Here is a 26,730-nt window from a genome sequence, read left to right on the forward strand (position 1 = left end):
TGATGCCCTGCACAGGGAGCAGGTGTTGGGCACCAGGTTAGGACCAAAGGGTGCTGGAAAATATTCAGTGATCAGCAAAACCACAAAGCCCGAGTATCCCATGAGTAATTCCTGCGCTGGGACACAATCCAGAGCTGCCAGTCCATGTGCTGGGGCGTGGGGTGAGCCATGGACTCATCTGCACACCAGCTAAAGCAGAAAGCTGTAACAGGCAGGGACAGGATGGTGCCTCTGTCCCAATTAAAACCACACCTAATCATCTCCTGCTGGAGCTGGGGGGAGCCCCGGGCAGGAGTGGGAGCTCCAGCTGCTGCCAGCAGGGCTTGGCTGCTGCCGTCCTGCAGCTCCCAGCCCCTGCCCATTCCCAGCAGCAGGAGCCTCTGAGCATGCCAAGGTGCCTGGAGTGCTCCTCCGGGTGTTCCACGTGCTCCAGCACAGCTCCTCGTCCCTGCTCTTGCTGCAGGTGCTCTTGGAGCAGGGGGAAATGCAGCAGAGCACCCACTGGGAACCAAGGGCACGCTGTGGTGCTGGCAGCCCTCCAGGATTCCCTGCTTTCTGTCATCTGGGGAAAATCCTTCCCTTCCCGCCCTCCTCCATGGGTGCAGGTGGCAGATTTGCCTTTAAGGTCCCTTTGAACGCGAGCGTTGTGGGATTCTGTGGAACAGTGGGAGTTTGCTTTAGATGAAGAGAAGTTTCCACGTTCCCTTTCCAAACCACCCCCCTGATCCCCAACAAACGCTGGGGCTGCTCTCCTCACCCTCTCCCTTTTGTACCTTTTCCTTTGGAGCACAAAGGAGCTAAATATGAATGGTGCCAAAGGAAGAAATATCGAGGTTTAAGTGAATCTCTAAGATAGCCCTAAAGTGAGCTCTTGACTGGAGCCTTTATCTCATTGACTCGCTGGAATGGCTCTTTTTTATCATCCTATTTATGGCAACAGCCCCAACAGAGATAAATAGGCTTGGAGACAATAACACACTTGCAGAGAGCAGCACGGGGAAGTCTTGCAGGCTTCACATCCCACTGGGCTGGAGAGACCCTGTAACAATCTCCTGGAGGCCTCTGACAGCTCCCAGAGAGCAAAGGATCCCTCTGTCCATGCAGAGGATGAACAAACCACCTCCTGCTCCACCCCTCAGCCTTTCAGCCATCCCCAAACACAGCGGGAGCATCACCCCTGGCCCAGCACCTTCCACGGAGCAGCTGGAAGCAGGAACATGTGAGAATGAAAGGGGAGAGGTGACAAATTAAATACAAGCGCTCCAGCACTTGGGGCCTCCAAACGAAGATGACAGAGGCTTCGAGGAACAGCAAGATAAACACAATTATTTACAGCTTAAAAAAATAAAGCTAAAAAATGATCACTGCTCCAAAGTGCAGATGCTTGGAGGGAGGGTTGAGAAATCCCACAAGGGGAAGAGCCCTTGTTGGGAATAGGCTGATGCTGAAATGTCATGGCCAAAAGGGCAGAGGAAATGACACTTTCCTCTCCTCTTGTCATCGAGGGTTTTGTCTCTGCAAAATGAAGATAACAACCTTTACCTGCCTCCCAGGTGGCTTGTGAAGACTCAGCTCATTAGCATGAGGGGAGTGCTCGCTGATCCTTGCAGAGGAGCTGCTGCAGAGCCCCCAGCCCTGCTCCTGCTGCAGCAGCCCCGGCCCAGGGGGCACACAGGGATGGAAATAATTCCCTTCTGACAGAGGAGCTGGGGCAGTGAGGCCTCTGGGGCAAGGCTGCACCAAGGGTGGCTCTGCTGTAGGGGCTCGCTTGGAAAGGAAAAATCCTAAAAACCCCCAAGGGATGCTGAGAGTGCCCAGGCTGCTGGTGTGGGATGCCCAGAGCCCTGCTGGCACCCCCAGCCCGTCCCTGAGAGGAGCCTGTGGGATGCTCAGGGGCTGAGCTGCCTCTCCTGCCCTTCCCCAGCACCCAGACCCACAGTGGGGAGCTGCTGTGCCCCCAGCCCCGGATCCAGGCCGGGTTTGTGGAGGAGCCTGCAGCTCCCCCAGCACCTGCTCCTCAGGCAAGGGGCCAAGAGCTGCAGTGCGGGCCCCTGAGCCCTGCCTCCCCCCTGGCCAGGCGCTCAGGGCTGCCCAGCAGCTGGCACAGGGCCGGGGGGTTCCTGTCCCCTCCTCCCCCAGCTCCTCTGCCCCGTGCGCTCCCTTCCGCCTTAGGAAGTGCTGGTTTTTATGGCAGGCCAGAGAAAGGAAGGGCACAGACACCTCCTGAATGCAGAGAGGGTTTCCTGGAGCTCCCCTGGGGAAAAGCACCCTCAGACCTTTGTGGCAGCTCCCAGCCCCTCTGCTGGGTCCCCCTGGAGCAGCTGGAGCTGGGACCCCCTGACCTCCCCTGCAGGATTGAAAATTCCCTTTTGGGGATTTAAAGGGGCCCTGTGCTCTGCTCTGCTGCTGAAACCTCGCTGGGAGCAAAGCCCCACTCACAGGATCACATCTGCTGTTGCCTTTAAAAATTCCACATTATTGGGATTTGGGCAAAGAGCAGGAGGGTGCAAACCAGCAGGAGGGGTGTGCAAACCAGCAGGCCTCCATTCCCACCAGTTCAAATCCTGGTTTTCCATCATTTTCCCATCTGGTTTTCCATCCACATCACCCTGCCCCTGAAGCAGGAGCTGATTTCCCTTCACCTCTCCCGGGAGCTCAGGGATCTCCAGCGGCATCTGAGCTGCAATGCAGGGAATGTCCAAAGGGGAGGAAAAATGGACTTGAGGAACTTCAGCCTGACTTGTTTTGTGTGGGAGGCTCTGGGAGGCTCTGAGAGCCGCTCTTGTCACCAGGGAACAGCCGAGGCTGGACTCACATGTGGTGCAGGGAGCACCAGCCGCAGTGCGGGTCCCCCGAGCTCAGGCACTCCTGGCAGGTCGTGTACTGCTCACAGGACTCCACGGGCACCCTGGACACCTGCAAGGGACACACACACGCTCAGGGCTGCTCTGCCAAGCCAGCCAGAGCAGCCCCAGGGCCTGCTGAGCCCCTCAGAGCCACGGGCACGACGGCAAAGCCTGAAATGAAATGGATTCGTTCCGACATCCAAGAATAGGAATTACTGGAGACTGAGGTGTGAGGTCACCCATCCCCTGGGTCAGTCCTGGGCACAGACAGCCCCAGCTGGGCTCCCACAGTGCTGCCAGCTCTCGGACCCCTCTGGGCTGGAGCTGAGCCCTCTCCTCCCTGATTCACAATTTCTGCCTCCCCCTTCCCCAGGGAGCTGCTGCAGGGGATGAATCACAGGGATTGTGGCAGCTTGTTGGGTCTGGGTTGGTGTTTCACTGCTGTGCTGGGTCTGGGTTGGTGTTTCATTGCTTTGCTGGGTCTGGGTTGGTGTTTCGCTGCTGTGCTGGGTCTGGGTTGGTGTTTCATTGCTTTGCTGGGTCTGGGTTGGTGTTTCAGTGCTTGGGCCACTCGAGCCCTTCCAACAGCAGCCACTTGGGCCCCCAGGCCTGACCCACTGGAGGTCCCTGTCCCTTCCAGGCAGGGATGCCACAGAAGGGAGCACAGGAGGATGCTGTAAACCCCTCTCCCACTCACAGCACATGAGGAATGATGGTGATGGTGAGGTGCAGCACAGTCCTGACCTATTTACCAGCACTGAGAGGCCCAGAGGCTTCAAAACGACACCAGGCTTTAACCACAGGTCACTGCTTGGCTCCAGCAAAGACATTTGTAACCTTTTTAACCACTTTAACCTTTCCAACACATCCTTTGCCACCTCCAGCATTTTGAACCACTTTAACCTTTCCAACCCATTCCTTGCCACCTCCAGCAGCAGGGTGGGTTTGCATCTCGAGCTCCTGTAGTGTTCCCTGTACAAAATATGGAGAAATCCCTTCCTGTAGGGTTGGGGGGCACTGGAACAGGTTGCTCAAGGAGAAATCCCTTCCTGTAAGGTTGGGGGGCACGGGAACAGGTTGCTCAAGAGCCTGTGGACTCCCTACCCCTGGAGGTGTTCAAATCCAGGCTGGGCAGACCTTTGCACAACCCAGGATAGCAGGAGGTGCCCAGATGATTTCTGAGCTCCCTTCCAGCCCAGGCCATTCCGCGATTCTGCCATTCTACTCCCATTTCCCCCACCAAACACTGCAGATAATCCTCTCCCAGCCTCACACAGCTCCTGGGCCCCAGGAGCGATGCCTGCAACTGGCTGGGAATTCAAACAACTGCTGGATGGCTCTGGCTCTGTCCGTCACAACAGCACCCGGCTCCCAGCAGCCGCGCTGAAAGGAGCAGTGTCTCCCCACACAACGGCCACTGTCACGCCAAGTGCTGTTGACACAGTGAGAACCCAGTTCCTCTCTGAGCTGGACACCAATAGGGCTGCTATTCTTCTTGTTTCCTCAGCCCCACTCAACAGCTTTTCCCGAAACAGAGCTCGCCCGGGGTTGGAGTTTTCTGGCCGAGGTGGAGCCCGTGGGGAGGGCTCGGGCTGGGACCCTGGGAATGAGGGGTGGCAGGGGCAGAGCTGGGAGTGCCTGCAGCCCCTGCTGCATGGGAAGAGCTTCAGGAACCGAGAGGAGAATTTCAGAGGTGGAAATGAGGGGTTGGGGTTTGATTCCTGGCTGCAGAGGGGCCTGGGGTGCCCTTGCAGGGTCTGCACTCGGGTGGCCACAGGGGATGTGCTTTTTGCTGCCTTGCCTCTCCCTTGTAAGGAGCAAACAGCACTTTCCAGATGGGGTGGGAACAAACCCAGGGGCCTGGTGACAGAACAGCTCCCCAGGATGGCCCATCCTATTCCTACAGACACTGCCCAGCCCAGTGACCGCCCAGCACAGACCAGTGCTGACCAGTGCTGCCCCTGGGTGGAGAGCCAGCAGCAAACCTGGGCTTTTCAACCCAAAAATCTCCCTGTGGGAGGCACCAGCTGGCACAGGATGCACTCAGGGGGGGCCTGGGCTGCCCCTAAAATGAGCCCAGCACGCTGAGCCCTGACCCAGCCCCAAAATCCCCCAGCACAGCAGATGCCCTGCTCACACCCACAAAGGGAGGCTTGGCAGGATCTGTCCCCGTGATTTAAATGCAGCTCAGGGCTTGTTTCATGTTTGTGAGGAGCTGGATGCTCTCGCTGCGCTCTATAAATAACGGAGGGTTGGAATTATGTGAATAAGAGTTCATTAGAGATGATTTGATGTTGAGCGCTTCGTTTCTTTTTCTGCTCGGAAGCTGCACATGATAATTCTTTAAAAACCACACCGAGGTTTTGAACAATGTCTCTGGAGGAGCATCTGTGTGAAGGACAGCGGCCGAGAATCCAGCACTGCTGGGGGATCTCCTCGCTGCTGAGGGCACAGCCCCGCTCCCCCCAGCCCAACTGTGACCTCTCCTCCTGCTCTCCCTGCCAAAATGGACCTGCTGCTCAACCATTAATGATAAAGCCTCATTATTACCGTCCCTGACTGCCTGACCCATAACAGCAGCAAAATAAAATAAATTACAGAAAGAAAAAAATCAATACAGACTCTCCAAAACACACAAACTCCAACTCTGCCAGCCCCCGGAGCAAATAAGTACAAGAAACCAGTTCCAAATAAATAAATAAATAAAATGAATAAATTAATTAAATAAACGGCTAAAGCAAAGTTTCCACAGCTTTTGCGTGCTGCCAGCCCAGTCCTGTGACCTCCCCTGGCTGGAGACAGCCCCTGGAGCATCCCACAGCCACAGCAGGCTGCCCACAGACCCCTCGGGGGGCTGGAGTTCAAACAGAAAATCTATTTTTAATGACTTTGGGGAGTGGAGTAGAGATGCCAACTAGTTCAGTGTAATTAAAGCCATCTATCACTCACTGAGCAGGAGCCCAAAGTTGATGAACTTTCCAATGAGATTTGATTCTTTCCTTTATTCATGAGAAAAACTCTGCTTTGTGCTGGGGCAGGAGACGTGAAAAAGTGTGGGAAGGAGCAAGGAGGACGCCTCAGCTGCAGCCATTAATGTGTCAGGGTGACAGGGAAAATCAAGTCAGACTTTCCCAGAGGCTGTAAAAAGTCTGGCAGACTCTTCCCACTGCTCCTCCCTCCCGTGCCTGCTGCAGGTGGAATATCCTGCTGGGCTTTGCCTTTGCCAGGAAAATTCCCAGTGTGGAGGGGTGGGAACGCTGTGGCTTTGCTGAGCAGGACATGTGGGTGCAATCTGCCTTGGGCTGTGGAAATCCCTGCCTGGAAACTGCTGCTCCTGCCTGGTGGAGACCCCAGGGAGTGTGGAAGGAGCAGCAGTGAGTGGGATGCAGGAAATGCACCCATGGGGCAGAGCCAGGACACAGAGGAGAGGGGAAAGGGGGAGTTTTAACCACAAATAACAGAGGAGCATCCCCGGGATGCCGTGGAGCTCCCAAAGGTGGGAATGGCTCCAGCACCCATCCCTGTGCCACAGGGGCAGTGCTCTGGCAGCTGCAGGGCTCCTGCAGGAGCAGCTCTGCTGCCCCACACCTCACTCTGAGGGGCTCTCAGAGCCCCCCCCGGGCTGTCAGAACCAAATCAAGGCCGGGAAGTTGTGGCAGAGAAGCAGCGAGTGGGAGAGGACAGGGAGACAACGTTGCCATGGCTACGAGGGGATTATTTAATTACAGCACTGCAGATGCACGGAGAGAGCCCCTTCAACTCTGATCCAGGCAACCTTTGCTTGGGCTTGGCTTTGCTGCTATAAGAACCTCATTAACATCTGAGGGGGACAAGCTGTGCTGGAGCACAGGGACTGGATCACTCTGGAGTGAGGGATCAGATCTGCAAACATTCCCATCTCCTTGGCGCCCCCAGACCCTCCGTGCAGCGTGCCAGGCTCCTGAGGGAGGTGATGAAAGCAAGGACAGCCTCCTCTGGGAAGCAAGAAAGGCTGAAAAAACAGCAAATATCCCGAAGTGAGGCTTGCTGGAGCAGGAAAATTGTCCTCAAGCCAGAGTTTTCTGCATCCATCCGGCCCAGCATCCCGGCAGGGCTCGGAGCAGCCTCGTGTTCTGGCACACGGGCTCCTGCAGACAAACACTTCCCTGTGGTTTACCACGGCTCCAGTTAATCATCACATCAATATGGAACATCTGAGCGGGGTTTGTTGGAATAACAAAGTGCCAGGCAGAGATCCCAGCCCGCTCTCAGCTCCCAGGAGCAGCACAGCCTCGTCCAGGAGGGGAAATGGGATTTCATCTCCAGCACGAGACTGTGCAGGGGCTGCTCGGTCTGGCAGCTCCTCCTCTGCCCCAGCAGGTGACAGTGACACCCTGGGGCTGCAGGGTGGGCACGGGGGCAGGTGCCCCTGCCTGGCACAGGCTCCGGGTGTCCCATCCCTCACCCTCGCTGGGCTCCCAGCTGTGGCCGGAGGCTCAGCCTTTGGGATCCCATTTGCATCCCATTTGGGATCCTTGGCATGCCATTTGGGATGCCACTCTGGCATCCGCCCCCTGCTCGGACTGGCACAGCAGTGGCAGCTCTGGGTGACAGCCACAACGTGCCCTGGCAGCCCCGGCTCTGCCTCCTGCCTCGCACACACCATCTGCACCTGGGGCTGTGGGGCCAGGCAGGCACGGCCACCCTGTGCCCACCTCGCCGTGCCCGCTGCCCCCGGAGCTGGGCAGAGCTGTGCCCACACCGAGTCAGGAGGAAATTCTGTCATCTGCAGCGCTGGAAGGAGATCTGGAGTGCAGGCCTGGCTGAGGAACTCACAGGAGCTTCTGGAATGGCAAATGCAGCGAAATTCATGGATGGAATAATGAGGTGCAGCCACACATCCACTCCTGCCTGGCTCCTCTGAGCTGCTCTGCCCCCGGGGCGCTGGTGACAGCTCAGTGTCCCCATGCAGGGATGGACAGGACCCTCAGCAGATCCTTCTCCTTTGGGACCCTAAACCACTTCATTTCTTACAGAACTGACCCACAGAACCCCTCCCTGACAAGAACAGGGTGCCAAAAGCGAGGAATGGGATGCTAAAGGTCTCCCCCACAAGGACAGGGCCCTGCTGTGATGGATCCATGTCCCTGGATGCCTGGAAAGCCACCACACCTCAGGGGAGTGGCAATTTCATTCCTGACTGCACAAAAAGGGTCAAAGGAGCTCCTGGAAGCCAGGATGGTGATCCAGGCAGGAGCTGCCCTCTCCTCAGCTGCCAGGGTGACAGAGCCTCCCTGCTGCTGTGGGAGTCCCCTCTGGATCCCAGGATGATGTTCCTGGGGCAGCCAGGGGCCCCTCCCCGTGCTCCTGCCAGAGGACATCACTGCTGCCATCACAAGTGGCTCCCTGACGTGTTGGCACCGTCCTCTGATGCCACCCTGCCATGGCCACCAGCTGATGAGCAGTGCCCTTTGATTAGCCCAGGCCTCAGGGGAGCTAATTAATCAGGATAAAAGTGGGGCAGCCTTCCAGAATCTCGGGGCTCAGGTGGGGATCAATCCAGCTCAGGAAACTTTCATCTCGCATCAGTTCACAGCCCCTGCTTTGCCTGGCTGCCGTGGAACTCCTGGCGTGCTCCCTGCAGTCATTTAAAAGTTTTAACAGAAGCTCAGAAAATTAATTAAGGTGAATAATTATAAAGTGTGCGCTTCTTCCCCTCTCTGTTTGGTGAGAAAACAGCAAAAATAGAATTCAGAATAATTCTGGAGTTGTAACCAAAGTAATTGGGTGTTCAACGAGCGCTCACAACTGGGCTGTGCTTAGAAAAATCACTGTTTTACTCAGAGCATTTTGCCAGAGAGTCGTTAACAGCACAATGCTCCCCTTCCTCGGGTCTCTAATTAGGCCTGGAGCCTCCAGCCCTGGTGCCCGCCCAGCCCTGCAGGTGATGCTCCCTGGGCTCCTCCCAGCTCCAGGACAGGGGCAGGGGCAGGGGCAGAGCCCCTGGCAGCGGGCAGTGGGAGGAGATTCTGTTCTGGCAGGCTGGGCAGGCCTGGCACAGGTGCCAGAGCAGCTGAGGCTGCCCCAGGATCCCTGGCAGTGCCCAAGGCCGGGCTGGATGGGGCTGGGAGCACCTGGGACAGGGGAAGGTGTCCCTGCCATGGCAGGGGTGGCACTGAGTGGATTTAAGGTCCCCTCTAACCCAAACCATTCTGTGATCCCCTGAAGGTGGGGATGCCTTAGAGGGGAACACACCTTGTGAGGAGCCAGAGCACCCAGCTGGCAGCACCCTGAGCACTCATCAACCCCATCCCTGCTCCGAGCAGCCTCCTGGGCTGGCTTGGAGCCTCCAGAGCCGTGTCCCAGCAGGGATGGCCATGCTGGGAGCTCAGCCCCCCAGCTCTGCTGTGGAACCCTGCATCTCCCGGCTGTGGATGCTGGGCCTGCTGCCTGTGAGTGCCTGCAGTCTGTTTCTCCTGGCTCCCCAGGAACAGCACACGCCAGACAGCAGAGCCCCTTCCCCCAGGCTGCCAGCCTGCAACTCACGGATTCACTTCACTTGTTAAACAGGATAGTGGCAGGCTAAGATAAAACAGAAGAGTTTAAAATGACAAACAGACTCCTAAATGGGACTAGAGTCTTAATGAAAACAGTAATGAATGAATGAGGCAAGCAAATATTCCCCATTAATATTAGACAGATAGATTAGATCCCTGGGTGCTGCATTTAAAACCGACATGAAATTACTTCAATTACTCTGCATTGATAAATAACAAGGCCGTATTTACTATTAAAACACATTTCCTCCACCCTCCCCCACGCTTGCTTTGGCTTCTTCTGCTTCTCAGGAGGGAGAGGAGATCAGTGAGAGGATGGAAATGCAGCGGGCTGGGAGCTTCCCTCCTGCCCACGGGTGTGCCCGTGCTCACAGGGTTCTTGGATGGGGGAAGAGACCAGGATCTGACTCCATGGTTCAGAAGGCTGATTTATTATTTTATGATGTATATCACATTAAAACTGTACTAAAATAATAGAAGAAAAGGTTTCATCAGAAGGCTGGCTAAGAATAGAATAGGAAGGAATGATAACAAAGGTTTGTGGCTCAGACTCTCTGTCTGAGCCAGCTGGGCTGTGATTGGCCATGAATTAGAAACAACCCCATGAGCCCAATCCCAGATGCACCTGTTGCATTCCACAGCAGCAGATAACCATTGGTTACATTTTGTTCCCGAGGCCTCTCAGCTTCTCGGAGGAACAATCCCAAGGAAAGGATTTTCCATCAAAGATGCCTGTGACACACGGGAGAGCTGGGCTGCTCGGCACCCAGCCAGGGCGTTCCAGGGCAGCTGCCCCTGGAGCAGCCCCATCAGGCTCAATCAGCACCATCAGCTCTGCCATTCCAGCCCTGGCAGTGCTGTGCAAGAGGCAGAGCAATCACTGGCAGCCACTTCAAACCTGGTGCTCACAGCATCCTCCCCTCTCAGAAATTCACTCTGCTTCCACTTGCTGGTGGGTACAGCTGCTCAGCATCCTCCTTTCCACGCTGGGAAAGTGAGATTAACCTGATCAGAGGCCTCTTCTGATGAAGAGATCATAGATGGATAATTCCTGGGTGTTTGCTGGCATTTACATGCTAATGATGAAAGGCACTCTGGTAAAGGTAATGTCAACACGAGTCCCTGGTCCTTGCATCTCAGCCTCCAGCCCAGCCATCTGTTCTCAGGGTTCAGAAAAGCTCTGGAGAACAGGTTGCTGCTAGAAAAGCTGCAAAAGCTCCCTCCCAGCTCTGCTGCCTCGGCCTGTGAAGCTCCATGCCTGGCTGGAGTGTCCTGTGTGCTGGGGGATGCTCAGAGCTGTGGGATAAGCAGAGCACTAAAGCACACCCTGGTTGGCAAACCACTGATGTCTTGCTGCTGGAGGATCTTAAATATCTGCAAAAATCCCTCACTCAGCCTCATCACACACAGTAAACAAGAAAGACATAAAATATCTCAATTCAGGGGTACAGGAGCAGCAAAGCATCCAGAGATCCTGAGTCCTTGCTGCAGATCCAACATGCCAAATTTCTTGAGGGAGAGGAGGGGAATAACCCCCTGCTTCCCCCCAGCGGGGATGCAATCCCCTGGGGAAAGGCCAGGGTGCTGCTGCTGGAGGATCCACTGAGGGTGGGAATGGGGCAGGAGGGGGCTCTGTGTACCGGGCAGGGGTAAATTCACCCCCCAGAAGACAACAAAACCCAGGCCTGGTGCTTTCCCAGCTGAAACCAGGGGTGTAACAGCCAAGTGGGGAGGGAGAAATGCTCAGAGCTCTTCCCACAGCTCAAGGGACAGATGACCTTTCCAATACTCTACCTGTATAAATCTTACTTAATGAAATAATAAAAAAAAAAAATAAAATACGATGAAGGTTAAAGCGTTCCCTGCAGCAGATTTACACTGAAAACAAGGCCTGCTCAGGCAGCAGTGGGTTTACACAACAGCCCTGTAACATTCCTTTCCTAAGGACTGGGGTGACTCCTGACCAGCCCCAACCACAGGATGAGCGATCCCAGCCAAGGGCAGCGTGCCAAGACCGAGGCAAAGGAAACAGCTCCAGCCTGGGCTGTGCTAAACACACAATTAGGGTTTGCCTGGGTCACGAGCCACAACACGGCGGTTTTCCCCCATCAAACCCTCCCCACAACCTCCCCGGCCCTCGGGACATGACTTCATTTGCAGTGCCACCACAAGCGAGCTCTTTAAACAGCCCAGAGCAAACATGGCTGCCCGCGGCTTGGAAGCGCCCCTGGGAAAGCAGGAGCACCAAGCCAGGGCCTCCCGTTGTGGGAAATGAGAGCTGGGATGGGTTTTGTAGCCAGAAAAGGTCGGGTAAAGGGTTTAGCTCTGATCTTTACCTGCTTTTCCTTGGGCTGCTGTTCTGCTGCATGGGAGATGTGGAATCAAAGAGCAGCTCTGGGGCTGTGGCACTGCTCTGGTGGGAGGCAGGGCTGATACGAGCTCAGAGCCTTCATAGAGACCCCAGAATTGCTGCATTAATGCTCCCAGGGCTGATACAAGCTCAGAGCCTTCATAGAGACCCCAGAATTGCTGCATTAATGATCCCAGGGCTGATACGAGCTCAGAGCCTTCATAGAGACCCCAGAATTGCTGCATTAATGCTCCCAGGGCTGATACAAGCTCAGAGCCTTCATAGAGACCCCAGAATTGCTGCATTAATGCTCCCAGGGCTGATACAAGCTCAGAGCCCCCACACAGACCCCAGAATTGCTGCATTACTGCTCCCAGGGCTGATACAAGCTCAGAGCCCCCACACAAACCCCAGAATTGCTGCATTAATGCTCCCAGGGCTGCCACACCAAGGCATTTGTCCCTGGCAGCCACCTCAGCTCCTGCTGTAAGCAGCTGCTTTGACATCAGCCTCTCAGTGCCTGGATCCAGCACTCAGAACGGTGGCATTTTGGGCAAATAATGCCATGAAACTATTTCTGCTCCATCGGAGACTGAGGAGCTTCTGCATGTATTTCCATAAATATCCCTGGCGTCAGTGCAGCAGCAGACCCAACAGACTGCCAGGGGGATCCTGCAGCCTGTGCTGAGCCTACCTACAGAGCAGCTCCAGGAAAAGCTCTGGGCTTGCAAGGGATTGGAGAGGACAGAATTAACCAGCTTCTGTGGGGACTGGGAGCCCTCAGCTGCCAGGGAGGCTGGGAACGAGGGGGAATCATTGCCCCAGGACGGGGCATTGAGCAGGCGGGCAGGGATCAATGACAACGTGGGAATGCCAGAAACCAGGAGAAGGGCTGGTGGATCCATGACCTGCTCTGTCTGTCCTCTGCCTCTGGCAGGGGGCAGGGACAGGGACCCACGAGGGTGGTTCCTTTTGCCATGTGAAACCATGAAACCTCCACTTCTGGACCAGCCCTGGTCCCTGGCACGGTGTCTGTCAGCTGCCAACCTCCTGTGTTCTGCCTCTGGCAGGGACAGGGACAGGGACAGGGACAGGGACAGGGACCCACGAGGGTGGCTCTTTCTGCCATGTGAAAGACATGAAACCTCCACTTCTGGACCAAACACCTGACACAGTGTCTGTCAGCTGCAAACCTCCTGTCTTCTGCCTCTGGCAGGGAGCGGGGACAGGGACCCACAAGGGTGATTCTTTCTACCACATGAAAGACATGAAACCTCCACTTCTGGACCAGTCCTGGTCCCTGGCACGGTGTTTGTCAGCTGCAAACCTCCTGTCTTCTGCCTCTGGCAGGGACAGGGACAGGGACAGGGACAGGGACCCACGAGGGTGGCTCTTTCTGCCATGTGAAACCATGAAACCTTCACTTCTGGACCAAACACCTGACACAGTGTCTGTCAGCTGCAAACCTCCTGTCTTCTGCCTCTGGCAGGAGCAGGGACAGGGACCCACGAGGGTGGTTCCTTTTGCCATGTGAAACCATGAAACCTCCACTTCTGGACCAGCCCTGGTCCCTGGCACGGCGTCTGTCAGCTGCCAACCTCCCAGCGGGGTGAGTGCCCCTGGCAGGGGCTCTGCCCTGCCTCAGCTGCCTCCCTCCCTGCTGGGCGCCAGCGCTGCAGCAGCTGCTCCCAGGGCATTTCTCTGCAGGGTGGCTGGCAAGGGACGGGGTTAATGGTCCCACTGCACGTGTGACCTCTGTTCCCCCTCTCCAGAGCTCCTAATTACCCAGCTGAAGGAAGAGGGGCAGCCCTGGGGCTCTGCCAGCCCTGGCATCGATCTCTGCACCCCGGGAGAGAGACCAGGGAAGGCAGCTCCTCCCATCCCACCCAGCTAATCAGGGCCAAAACACGATAAAACCCCGAGCAGCAGCAGCAGCAGCAGCAGGTCCCCTCCTCAAAAATGAGAGCAGCTTGTGGGGGATGAATAGAGAGCGCTGCTCATGAAAAGGTGCCCGCCACGGCTGGGTCCCTGCTGCCCCGGCAGCCTGACAATTGGCAGATGAACCTCGGTGCTTTGTGTGCTCCCCCTCTTTATTCTCTGCTCATAAAACTGGCAGGAGCAGGGGCAGGACAGCGCTGCTGGCGGCAGCTGTGCTCAGGATGAAAAATGAGCAGCACATGCACGGAGGCAGCTGGAGCACAGCGAGGGACCCCGGGGTCCCTGGGGTTATTTCCCTCTCTCCAGAGGGGCCCTGAGCTTAACCCTTGCTTTCCTGAGTTGGAGCAAAGCAGCCACAGCCACAGGGCCGGGTCACCCTGGCTGTCCCCAGCGCAGGGGCTGTGTGTCCTGGTGTGCCTGGAGTGCCAGGGCAGCTGCAGCCCTGCTGGAACCGTCACCGTGTGCTCACACATCATAGCAGAGCCCCACTGCTATGGGGCCAGCAGCAAGGGAACATCACCCGAGCTCATGGGCAAGGCAGGGCACTGCAGTGGGGCACAGCACGGGTGGCAGTGCCCCTGTCCATCCCAGTGTCCCAAAGCCACCCATCCCCTGCCACCTCACCTCGGAGCTGCCTTTGCCTTGTGCCTGGCAGGAGCAGGAATGTTCTGCTGTCCCTGCAGAGCCCCCTCAGTGCCACCCTTGGCACACAGGGGGACATGGAGGCCACATTTTGTTTGCCCTCCTTGCTGAAGGGCTGGCCCAGGCTGTGTCCTGCCACCCACCGTGTCCGAGTGGCCGTGGGCACAGGGTGGGCACAGGGTGGGCACAGGGTGGGCACAGCACCGCATCTGCCCACTCCCAGCAGCCTCCCAGGCCGTGCTGTGCCTCAATGCCGCCTTTGTTGCCGGCTCTGGCACGTCCCAGGGTGTCAGTGACACTGAAAAGCTTTGACTGGCCCTTTCTGTTTGTTTTCTTGGCACACGCGGGCACGGCTCCAATGGCCCAGCCTCGCTGTGCCCTGCATCCCGCGTGTGCCTGGCAGGATTACTGAGCTGCAGCGCTGCCCACAGAAGGGGCTGGGCACCAAATGATGCCTCCCAGCCCCTCTGGCTCCTTCAGTGCCCATTTCCTCTGCTTTTCCAGCACAGCTTCCCACATCCCAGAGTGGGTGACCGGTGCTGGGCACTGCCCAGGCTCCCCGAGGCTGCCAGAGCTCCAGGAGCATTTGGACAACACCCCCAGGGATGCCCAGGGTGGGATTTTGGGGTGTCTGAGCAGGATTTGGAGTGGATGGTCCTTGTGGGTGCCTTCCATACCCTAGGATTCCATGAATCCTGGCTGGCAGAGCTGCAGGGTCCATCCCTCAGAGCCCACATCCCACGGGATGCTGCCTTGCCAAGTGAGCTCTGTAGCAATGCCAGTACAGAGCCTGCTCAAGCCTTCTCCACAGCCACAAAGGCCTGCTGCACACAGGGCAGGAACACAACGCTCAATTCTTCATTTCTGAACCATTCAGGGCTCTTGAAACTGTTCAAACACTGCACAGACCTGGGAGGAACATCCCAGGCATGGCAGGTTCGTGTCATTTTACAGAGCCTTGAAAATCCAAAGCATTTGAGTGTCCTCAGCAGCTTTAAAGGTCACAGAGTGGTATCACTGCTGCTTCCACAGCCTGGCCAGGGCCCTGCTTGGTGTTTGCTCCAGGAACACTCCGCAGTCTCCACGGCTTTTTAGCAGGATTGCTCTCCAACTCCATCATGCTGTCCTTGCCAGTCAATTTTCTGCTACTCCATCACTTTCCCATTTGTATATCATTACACACGGCTGTCAAAAATAATTTAGGAACCTGACGGGCAGTGTGAGGAACGAGCTGTCCTAAGCATATCCCACACTCCTGGGTTCTGCAGGAGAATGAGCTCTAAGCCTTTTTCCCCACAGAAGGAGCCCGGTGTGGCTCGGTGTAGGACATGGACACATCAGTGAGACCAAGGAAACATCTCAGGAGACAGCACAGCCGAGCTTCAGGGCCACAGCAAACGCAGGGAGCACTGAGAGCGGTCAGCACGCACGGTTTGATCACTCGGAGGTGTTCTCCCTCCTCCCTGTGCACACCAAGTCACTTTGGGCTGAATTTTAACACTTTGTTTGCGTTGGAGGCTGGAAAGTTCATTGAGCTCTCCCAATTTACTGCTCTGCAATGCCTTGTAGGCATTTTGCTTTTCCCATAGGGAAGACAGAGCTGGGCTGGCCCTGCCCACGGTGACCTTGGGCACCTCAGCCTGTGATAAGGTGCCAGACTTGTCTCAAGGCTAAAGAGGAGCCCTGGAGGGATGGTTTGGACTCCAAGAGCAGATTTAGACCAACAGGGACATCCTGCTTCTCTCTGGATCCCCAGGCTGTGGAACTCCAGTGCAGGCAGGGCAGGGGGAGCCTCACTTTGTACAGGCAGGAAAAGGATCAGAGAATCCTGGACCAGCCTGAGCTGAAGGGTCCCACAAGGATCAATTCCAAGCCCTGTCCTGCACAGACACCCCAAATCCCACCCTGGGCATCGCATTGTCCAAACTTTCCTGGAGATCTGGCAGCCTTGGGGCCGTGCCCATTCCCTGGGGAGCCTGGGCAGTGCCAGCACTCTCTGGGAAAGAGCCCTTCCCTAAAATCCAACCTAAACCTGCCCTGACAGCTCCAGATCAAACCCCTGAGTCCCCTCTGAGCACGAGGGGCACCCACGAGGTTGGAGCAGGCAGCTCCTCCCTTGGCCACAGTAATTTGGGGGTTTCTGATGAGTTTAGTGGGGAGGCTTTTCCTCCTGCACAGGAGGCGTCAGCAAAGCCCTGAAAGCCCACACTGAGCACCACAGACAGATCCAGCTGGGACACTGCAGCTCCCATTCCTTGGAGGCTTTCCTTCCTCCCAAAGGTCCCCCGGTGCTGCAGGAGGGTGCAGGGTGAGCCAAGCTGGCTCTGCCTATCCCCACCAGCCACAAAGCCGCTGCTGCTGCCATGCTTTAACTCATTTTCATACATTTATGCCGAGACTAAATTTGTCCCTGCATATTTTCCTCCCCAGCCTAGTAATCAGTAGTGGAAATAATTTGCTGTTGTCTGCTCTGATGTTGCCATCTCTTGCACACATCCAAGTGACAAAGACATCAGGCCCTCAAAGTCCGATTGAAGAATAATTGGAAATCCAAAGTGGCACTAAATGTTATTTTCTAAATAAAATGCATTAAATTACAGAACATGAGGCTGTCAAGCATTTAAAAAGATTAGTTAGAGGCAGAAAAGAAATATTGTTCAACCCTTCGGAGACTTCATTACATGCAGAGGATACCCCTGTGTTCTTTGGGACAGGCAGGGGGAAAGGGAATGCAAAGCTATGGAAATATTTCCAGCAGCCTGTGCTGTCCCACATGGGCCTGGCTGCCTCTGCACTGCTGGATTTGCATCTCAGTTGCTGGATAAATATCTAGAGAGATAGATACACGGATATGTGGATAAATATAGGTGAGAAAGGCAAGATGGGTGTGGGGAAAGCAGATAAATCAAGAAAAAGCAGAGGGCAGAGCAATCCCTGCCTCAGTGCCTGCAGGGAGGAGAAGGCCCAGCACCAGGACAGGAGGGATCCTGGATCTCTGCAGGGATGGGGATGGCAGCCAGCCCCGGGTGCCCAAATCACCCCAAACCTGCAGAAAAGGGACAAATCCGGACACAGGTCCAGCAGCTGAGCCCCAGGGCTGTGTGTCTGCCTTGGCTGGGTGTTAATAAACCCAAATATTGCAGCAGCTGCGCTCAGAACCTCAGCAAAGCCCAGCCTGGCCATGGAGCACAGAGACCATCGTATTTCACCCGGTAGGAGCTGCTAAATTCACACTTAGAGCAATAAAGGCACAGCCAAACAAACATGACCCCAGTGGGACCCGTGGCTGGGGCAGGCACATCCCAGCTACACAAACAGCAGAGCTGAGGTGCATTTATCCCAAATCCCTCCTCTCACCAGCTTTCCCCAGCAGCTCTGGCCCCTGGCATTAATACCCAGAGCCCAGCGGGCTGCAGGGGAGGCAGAATTATTTACATGGCTGCTTCCTGCACAAGGATTAAAGGCCAGGTGAGGCTTTTCGTGGCAGTTTTTATTTTTATTTTTTTTAAATAAGAGCAGATAATTATCACCTGACATTATGGAGGTGCTGATGCACCAAGTGCTGCTGCCCCTGTGCTGGGGGAGAGGGCAGAGCAGCCCACACACAACTGGAGATGGATTTATTCCAGCTGAGGGCTGGGGAGCCAAATCCCTCTCTCCCAGGGTTTCATTAGCTGGGAATGGCTTTCTAACGAGATTTACACAGCCCAGCCTGGAGCCTGCCCGTGCTGCCCTGCACCCAAAGACAATAACCACGGGCAGCTCACGGGAGCCTCCTGTGCCTCTGTCTCCATCCTCCAGTGCTGTGACACTGCTGAAATCGGGGTGACCTCAGAAACCCCACACAGAAACCCACAAACCCCACACAAACCCCACAGAAACTCACACAAACCCCACACAGACCCACGCAAAACCACATAAACCCCACACAAAATCCCCCACAGAAAACCCAATAAACCTCACAAAACCCACACAAATCCACACAAACCCCATGCAAACCCCTTCACAGGCCCCACACAAAACCCCACACAAACCCCACACAAAAACCCACAGAAACCCCACACAGACCCCACACAAAACCCCACACTGGTGCTACAGCTTCAGAATCCTGCTGGTGGCTTAAAATACCCCTAAACCAACCAAAACTCAGCATTTGGACACTGCTCTCAGGCACAGGGTGGGGTTTTGGGGTGTCCTGAGCAGGGCCAGGGCTCAGTGATTCCTGTGGGTGCCTCCCAGCTCGGGGAATTCTGTCATCCCCTTTTTCCCTTGGAAATGAGGGCTCAGGTCCATTTTGGGTGGGTTATGGCTGTTCTGGATGGCTGCATCCCCCAAACAAAGCCTAAACCCAATCCCACCCCCCTGGTGCTGCCTCTCAGGGAGATTTTTCCTACAAATCCAACACTTCCTCCAGCACCCTGCTTGGACGAGGTGCCAGGGACGAGCTGGAGCCCAGGCCACCAGCCAGGACCACGCAGAGGCCTAAAATGGAAAAACCCAGCTTGTTTTTGAGTGCCTGGAGCCTGCCCCCTCCTCTCTGCAGGCACGGGAATGCTGTTTCTGGCACAGCTTCTCCAAATAAAAGTGTGGTCAGCTCTTTTCTGGATGGGTTTTTGAGCGAATTGTTTTTGTGGGCAGCGCTGTCTGCTCCAAGGCCCAGCCACACAGGGAGGAGTTATTGTTAAACCCTGGCCTTCCCCTGCTTCCTTCCCGAAGAAAATGAAAATAAAAATACTTAGATGTAGTTCTTAGTGAGGTGTTAATAGCACCCAAGGCACTGACAGTTGTGAGTCACTTAAATGGATGAGGAAAAGCCCAAACATAAGGCAGGAGGCAAAGGAGAAGTCCCTGATCCCAGTACTGAGTGCTGTTCTCACTCCAACAGATTGGGGAAAATTGCTCCCCTCAGCTCCAGAGACAGCCAGGCAGCAACCCCCGACCAAATCCTGCCCTCCATCTCCAGGGATTTTGGCCAGTTTGGTTTTGATGTGGCTCTGGAGGCCGGGGCAGGGTCCTTAAGGGCCTCACTAACAAAGCAAAAGGCAGCACCCTGCCTCTGAGAGCCTTAGAATCAGCGAATCCTGGAATGGTTTGCCTTGGAAAGGACTTTAAAGCTCATCTCATCCTACCTCCGCCAGCCACCTCAGCAGCTGAGAGCCCCTCAGTGCCTGGGGCTCCTTTTTGTGCCCCCTCCCTCCCCAAACCTCCCGATTCCTCCGCTGCTGGGATGGGATTCCTAAAGGCTCTTTGAATTCAGTTATTTGAAAGCATCTCTGGAGCCTTGCCAGGCCAGGGTGGGCTCTGCAGGCCCTGCAGGCCCCCGTGCTGCCCCTGCCCAGCAGTTTGAAAGGGAGCACCAGCACTGGTGAAACCGGGATCAACTTTTCATGGGCATTTACCCATTCTAAAGGCTCACTCCAAGGAGTGCACGGGAATAGTTGCAGTTGGGAAGCTGATGCCTGGATTTATGGGTCTTTATAAACAACCTGGCACTGCAAACCCCACCCAGGGCCTTCTCTTCCCTCCTTGTCCTCGTTGGAGCATCAGCCTGGGCAGGAGCGAAGTGAGGAATGGCTGTGGGCCTGAGGGTCTGGAGGCTTTCCCAGATTTCCTGTGTGCCTCAGGACAGGTCACACAGCATCTCTACGCTTCAATCCTGATCTAAAACCCGATATTACTGCCCCATCTCCCAAATCTGAGAGCGGAGAGCCAAACATTCACAGCCTGGTGGGGGCTGCTGCAGAGAAACCGGTGGAAAAGACAGAGGGAAAACAACAATCCCCCTGTGTGAGCAGCACGTTCCAGGCTTGATTACAATAAAAATAATTTCTTTAACACCCACACAGAAAGCTCCAGGCCGGGACTGCTGCTCCCCCTCTCTGTCTGGCCCCCAGCACTCTTGGCAGGGCCCTGGGCAGGGCTGGGGCAGGGGGAGCAGGCAGTGTTTAGTCTGCCAGGCACATTCCTGCTCGCTGCTCAAATAAATACAGGATTATTGATGGAGCTCCCTCCCCTCCCCAGCATCAGGCAGAAAGGCCACAGTTATCAAGTGGCTCCTCAGAACAGCACAGGGATGGGGCTGGAGGGACACCCAAGGCCAGAGGGGTTCTGGTTTAGAAAGGCAGGATCTGCCCCAGGGCTCAGGATTTCCATTTGGGATGCTGAATGTGCTCTCCAGGAACATCCCTGAGAAATCTCTGTACCTCCCTCCAGAAAATATCAACATTTTTTGCCACAGCAAAGTTATAATGGGAAATATTTTTCCAGAGGAGGAGGAGGAGGGAGAGCAAGAGCAAACCTCACAAAAAGTTGTTTTTTTTCTGCTTTACAACCAGCCTTAAAACTTTTATATTTAGTCCCAGCTTGCAAGGCCATTCCAGCCACTTTCCCTGGGGCACATCCATAATTTTCAACCTATCTGGAGCCTGCAGGAGCTTGACTCAAGTTCCACCTCATCTGGGGGCATTTTTCAGAACCTTCAGGGGAAAAAAGGAGAAAAAGGCAAAGGCTTTAAGAGTCAGGGTGGATTTGAACTCTCTTAAATCCTTCTGCCCCTTTGAGCCTCAGACTGAGTCCAAGCAGGGGCTGGAAGCCTGGAGAGGGCAATCCTGGGGGGGCTCTCAGCTGCTCCCCCAGCCCACACAGCCACCAGCAAAGTGCCACATTGTCCCAGGCTTTTGAGGAGCCCAGGCAAAGCCTGACCCAAAGAAAGCACTACAGGACAGAGCTTGAACTTGGCAGAGTCAGACCCAGGAATGGTTTGGGCTGGAAAGGAGCTTAAACCTCCTCCAGTGCCGCCTCTGCCCTGGGGTCACCTTCCAGTGCCACCATGCCACCTTCCAGTGTCCCAGGGTGCTCCAAACCCTGTCCAGCCTGGCCTGGGACACTGGCAGGGATGAGGGAAGCACTTCCAGGGGTGAGGCAGTCCTCCCAGGGGCTGGAGGGATCCAGCAGGAGCAGCTCCTGCACAAACCCCACCACAATACAGCGATCCTCCACGCCGCAGCCCTTTTTCCATTTCACCCTTCGCTGGATCATTTTATGCATCTATTCCCACTGCTAATTCGAACTAATTAAAGTATAAAATAGAATAATTTGTGCAATTTCAGAGCTCCCCTCAGCATATTGTGAGTTATGTTTCCTTTCTGTTGGTGCCTGATGTGAGCAATTCCCGGCCTCGCTGGCTCAGTACCCCCAAACTCCTCTGCTGGGGACACAAACTGTTCCAGGAGCACGGGCATGGGGGACAAGGGGAACTTTAAAAGGGAAAAAGAATCCAAATTTGCTTCTAAATCTCATCACTGAGCACTGAGTGTGATGTTTCAGATCTCTCCTTCAAGGCCTTTTCCCCCCTGGGAACACGGCTCTCTCCTTTTACTGCTGGTAAGGAGGACCTGGGTCTGTCTGTCTGTCCATCCAGGCAGGAAATCCTGCAGCCTTCCAAACCCAACCTTGAACATCAGCATCACCCACAGAGCTGGATGAGGCTCTGGACAGCGTGGGAGGTGTCCCTGTCCACTTCCAGTGGAGCTTTAAGGTCCTTTCCAACCCCAAAAAATTCTGGGAGTCCATGGGCTCAGCTTCCCTCAGGATGGAGCAGGGGTGGTGGCACCAAATCTGGAGGGACATCAGAGCTCCTGGGGATGTCCCAGGTCCCTTTGCAGACCCCACAGCCCTGGGGAGCTGAGGCTCTGTGCCCGTGAATGTGCACGTAAGGGAAATTCTAGAAATACCTCGGGACTGTGGTGGCTGGAATGGAAATGAAACAATGGGTCTGTGGAAGGGGAGGATTTGGAAAGGGAAGCAAATGCCGAAGCAAACACGTGGGAACCCTGTGGCTGTGACTGGCAGGGGAAGAAACAGCCCTAATACAAAGAAAAACCAAAGCAAAACAAACAAACTGCAAACAGGCAAAGGCAGGCAGCGCTTGAGAGGAACAACCACACGAGCAGTGTCTGCGACATTACTCACGCAGGAAAAACAAACCCAGTGACCCCCTGCTCACCAGCCCTTCCTCCCACCAAGTTTATTCTCCGAGGATTCCTCACCTCGCAGGCTTCTGCCCTGAGCTGCCCGCGTTTATTTTGGGTCGGGACAGACATCCCTGGGGGCTGGGGGAGGCTCTGGGGCCAGCAGCAGGTGAGCCCCAGCAGGGCTGACAAATGTGCGGGCAGCAGGAGCCCAGCAGGCTGCCCCACCTGCCTGGGCTCGGCTTTTTGGGCAATCCGTGGTAATTAACACATCCTCCCTGGCAGCCGGGTACCGTTAATGAGAGCTGACAAGTTTTTAGCGGAATTTCTTAATTATTCCTAATTGAGCTCGGGAGTTTTGGGAGGATGGAGGAGGAGCTGTGCACACAGCCCAGGGGTACAGCCCTTCCTCTCCAGGGGCTCCTGTGCCCATCCCAGCTCCCTCTCTGTCCCAGCCCATGAGCAGGTGGAGGGGCCCAGGGGAGAGAGGATTTTGGACACCTCTGGTTGGGATCCAGCCGAGCCCTTCTCCCTGTGCCAGTGTCCAAAGTTTGCTGAGATTGTGTCCAGCTAACTGGCTGTTCAACTAGCAGATAAAGTAGTTAAAAATTTAATCAGTTCATTTTTTTCCCCTCTTGATGACTGCAGAGCCTTTTATCCACGCCTCGTGCATTTTTTATCATGTTTTCTCAGTTCTCTTCAGGGCACCATCGGTATTTACAGCCCTGCTCAGGCTCCAGGACTGATGGGCTCCCCTGTTTTTCTCAGCCCTCACTCCCATCCAAACTCTCCTAAATCATCTGGGCAGCTCCTGTCGGCCTCCCCCTCCCTCAGCATCCAGAAAATTCAGCCCAAAGCAAAGCAGTTTGCACAGGACTGAAGCCTTGGGGGGTTACAGGGCAGGGGAATGCACAACAAATTATCCCTGGAGAGCTGCAGCTCCTGGCACAGGGGCACTTGCCAAGCAAATATTTCACTGCTCCCAGAGCAGGCTAAAAGACAATTCCTTTACCTAAAGCCACGGTGATGGATGTGGAGGGGGAAGGGGGAGTTCAGTCGGTGGAAGAGCAACAGGTCTGGGAATCAATGAGGAGGAGCTGCGGCTGCCCCATCCCTGCAGAGTTCAAAGCCCGTTTGGATGGGGCTTGGAGCAGCCTGGGGTGGGGTGAGATGAGATCTGAGGTCCCTCCCAACCCAAACCGTTCTGTGGTTCTCTGGTTCCATCAAAGAGCACAAACCTGCGCCCTCCAAAGCCACAGAGGGCACATCCAGCACTGCCTGGAGCAGCAGGGGCTCCCTCAGAGCTCTGCTGTGTTTGGTGGTGTTGGTGGGGTGGTTCTGGGCTCTTCTCTCTGCCTGGGGAGTGCTGAGGCTCCCAGCCAGAGCAGGAGGCGGCTCTGTTCCAGCCCTCAGAGCAGCAGAGGGAAATCCTCCCTGGTGGGTGGATCAGCCCTGGCTGGGCTGGGAGCAGCTCCTGAGCCCATGAGCGGTGCAGGGATTGTGGAGGACGGTTCTGCAAGGTGAATTTTGCACCTACAGCACTCTGGGCAGTGCCTGCTGAGGAAGGTGCTGCTGTTCCCCCCAGCACCTCACCTGGGGGTTCACCTGAGCAGCGCCGACAACTGAGGCATCATGAGCTGGGAAATAAGGAAGGGAAAATTCGTGTTGGCACAGTGGTTTTGGGCAGGGAGGAGGCAGTGAGGGCAGAGGGAGAGCCTGCTCAGCACCAGCTCCTCTGCCCCTGCAGCTCCCACCTGCCAGGAGCCCCTGATGCCCAGGCTGGGGTGGAAAGGGCCCTCCTGGGATGTTTTCCCTCACCCCTAACACAGGATCTTCCTTCCAGCCACCACTTCGATCCTGCTGATTGAAATTCCACGTCTGCAGCCCTTGATTAGGTGCTGAAATCTTTCGGAGCCAGCAATCCCTGCCCTGGGTTTGATCGAGCTCCTCTCACTCCTGCCTTAAAAATAACCAAATTCCTTCTTCTGTCGAGAGCAGCAAAAATCTTTGGCCCCGGTTTTGCTGATGCTAACACAATGCCCACAGCCCTGCCAGGCTGGGGAGCAGAGGGGGCTCCTGCAGCCTCGGGGCCACCAGAGCACCCTCATCCCACAGGATTGATGGAGCTGGAGCTTTCAGGCGCCGAGGGAGCCCAAGGGCCTCGCTGACAGCCAGACAAGTGATGCTGCTGGGCTGAGGCACAGAGCCACCCCTCAGCACCAGCAGCACTTGTGGGAGCCCCAGCCCTTCCCTCTGCAAGGGGGAGAGCAGAGAAGGTTTTCTGCACGTGCAGGGGTTGTTGGTGAGGGCTCTGTGACAGACTCTGTGACAAAATGGGAGTTTTTAAATCGGGGGGCGTTGGTGGCCCCACATTTGTCAGACATTGCCATTAACCCTTCGCCTGCTGTTTGATCAGCCCTGGGTGCACCTCATGTCTCATCAGTGAAGCAGCAATATGACCAATTCTATGTCAATATATTATTTTTTGTGGGCTTTTTTTGTGTTTTTTGTTTTTTTCCTGATAGAAACTGTTAATTGAATTTGTCTGTGAAAAATGAGGCAGCTCACGCTGGGCAGTGGCTGAGAAGAGCCATGGTCCCCTCACTGTGACTGTGTTGGTCCCTCACCACAGAACCCATGGTGAATTTGGGGACAGGACCCAAAATTTGGGATTTTGGGGAGATCAACTCTGCCAGCACCCACCAGACCCAGTGCTATTCCCACCCTTGGACCCCACAAAGCTCTTGCAATGCCACCCATCTCCATCCTCTCCATCATCTCCATCCTCTCCATCCTCTCCATCCTCTCCATCCTCTCCATCCTCTCCATCATCTCCATCTCCATCCAGCTCTCCCTAGCCTTGCTCAGAAATGGGCCTGTGAGCAGAAATGGGCTTTGTTTGCTCCACCAACACTGAGAAATGAATTCCTGCTTTATATAGTGTCAGAGCCACTTCTCCTTTCCCCTGTGAGTGTCTGAAAGCAGGTGCTGAGAGAAGGGAACCTGAAGAGCTCCTAATAACCACCCTTAAACCGAGTGGTTCAAGAGCCCCGAGTGCCTGGAAGCAAAGTTTCTTTATTCCTCTCTCCCCCGGATTGGGCTGTGCAACTGTTGCTTCTGTGCTTTGTGGGAGTGAAATCAAATGTCAAATATTCTGCTTTGGAAGGAGCTGGCAGCGAGACATGAAAGGCTCAGGGAGAGCTCAAAAAAAAGAGGGAGGGAAAAACTGGAGCAAAGCACAGACAGGGCTGGGACAGGAGCCAGGGGATGGGGAAGGGCTGTGCCTGCAGCCACAGCTCCAGATCTGAGCAGGGAGAGGCTCTTTTCCCTGCAGTTCTGCACAAAGCTGGTCCTGGCTGCTGCCTGCACAGAAGGGAGCTGGGCTCCGTGCCGAGGAGCTCCCTCCATCCTTTGTGGGAAGCATCTCCACAGCTCCATCCCCACAGCCCCACAGCTCCATCCTCACAGCTCCCTCCCCACAGCCCCATCCCCACAACTCCATTCCCCAGCTCCATCCCCACAGCTCCATCCCCACATCCCCACAGCCCCATCCCCACATCCCCACAGCCCCATCCCCACAGCCCCACAGCCCCATCCCCACATCCCCACAGCCCCATCCCCACATCTCCACAGCTCCATCCCCACAGCCCCATCCCCATAGCCCCACAGCCCCATCCCCACATCCTCACAGCTCCATCCCCACAGCCCCAGGCCCAGGAGCTGCCCCCAGAGCCCATCCCAGAGCCTGTCCCAGGGCTGTCCCCATGCCCAGAGGGGCTCAGGAGGTGCCAGCAGCTGTTGGGGAGCACCTTCCCCACATAAATTCCACAATCCCAAACACCTTCCCCAGGTGAATGGCACAGACCCCCAGCACCTTCCCCAGGTGAATTCACAACCCCAACATGTTCCCCACATAAATTCCACAATCCCCAACACCTTCCCCAGGTGAATGGCACAGACCCCCAGCACCTTTCCCAGGTGAATGGCACAGACCCCCAGCACCTTTCCCAGGTGAATTCACAAACCCCAACATGTTCCCCACATAAATTCCACAATCCCCAGCACCTTGCCCAGGTGAATTCACAGCCCCAGGCATTCCTTGGGACTATGTGTGGACACAGCCCTGGCCTGCTTCTGTCTCAGATATCAAACCCCAGCTCTGAGCAATCCTCCCCCCACGTTTACTGCAGCACAGCCCTGCCAGGAGCAGCTGCTCCCTGTGGCATTCTGCTGTGGCAAATTTCGGTTTGTTCTCCATTTCCAGCCCTTAAAGGCCATTTTTTGCTGTGTATTCTCGGTCCTTCTGAGGGCACCTCCCACCATTTACAGCCTCACCCTCTGGAGCTGCTGGACCTCCCTCCTCCTCTCAGTTCTGACCCCTTTTCAATCATCAGCCTCCTTTAGAGAGAACCAGGGAACAATATCTCCTTGGCTGCACTTTGCTGACC

General features: G+C 55.6%; 1 protein-coding gene across 1 annotated transcript in view; it reads right to left on the minus strand.

Moving 5' to 3' along the window:
- PLXNA2 (plexin A2) overlaps positions 1–26,730 on the minus strand; it is a 171,537-nt gene that overhangs the window by 93,079 nt on the left and 51,728 nt on the right. The window contains exon 5 of the mRNA XM_054517302.1: positions 2,816–2,916. Within this exon, the coding sequence (XP_054373277.1) occupies positions 2,816–2,916 (101 nt within the window). The remainder of the gene's footprint in view (positions 1–2,815; positions 2,917–26,730) is intronic.

The sequence above is a fragment of the Molothrus ater genome, chromosome 25, assembly GCF_012460135.2.
Source record: "Molothrus ater isolate BHLD 08-10-18 breed brown headed cowbird chromosome 25, BPBGC_Mater_1.1, whole genome shotgun sequence".
Taxonomy (NCBI): Eukaryota; Metazoa; Chordata; class Aves; order Passeriformes; family Icteridae; genus Molothrus; species Molothrus ater.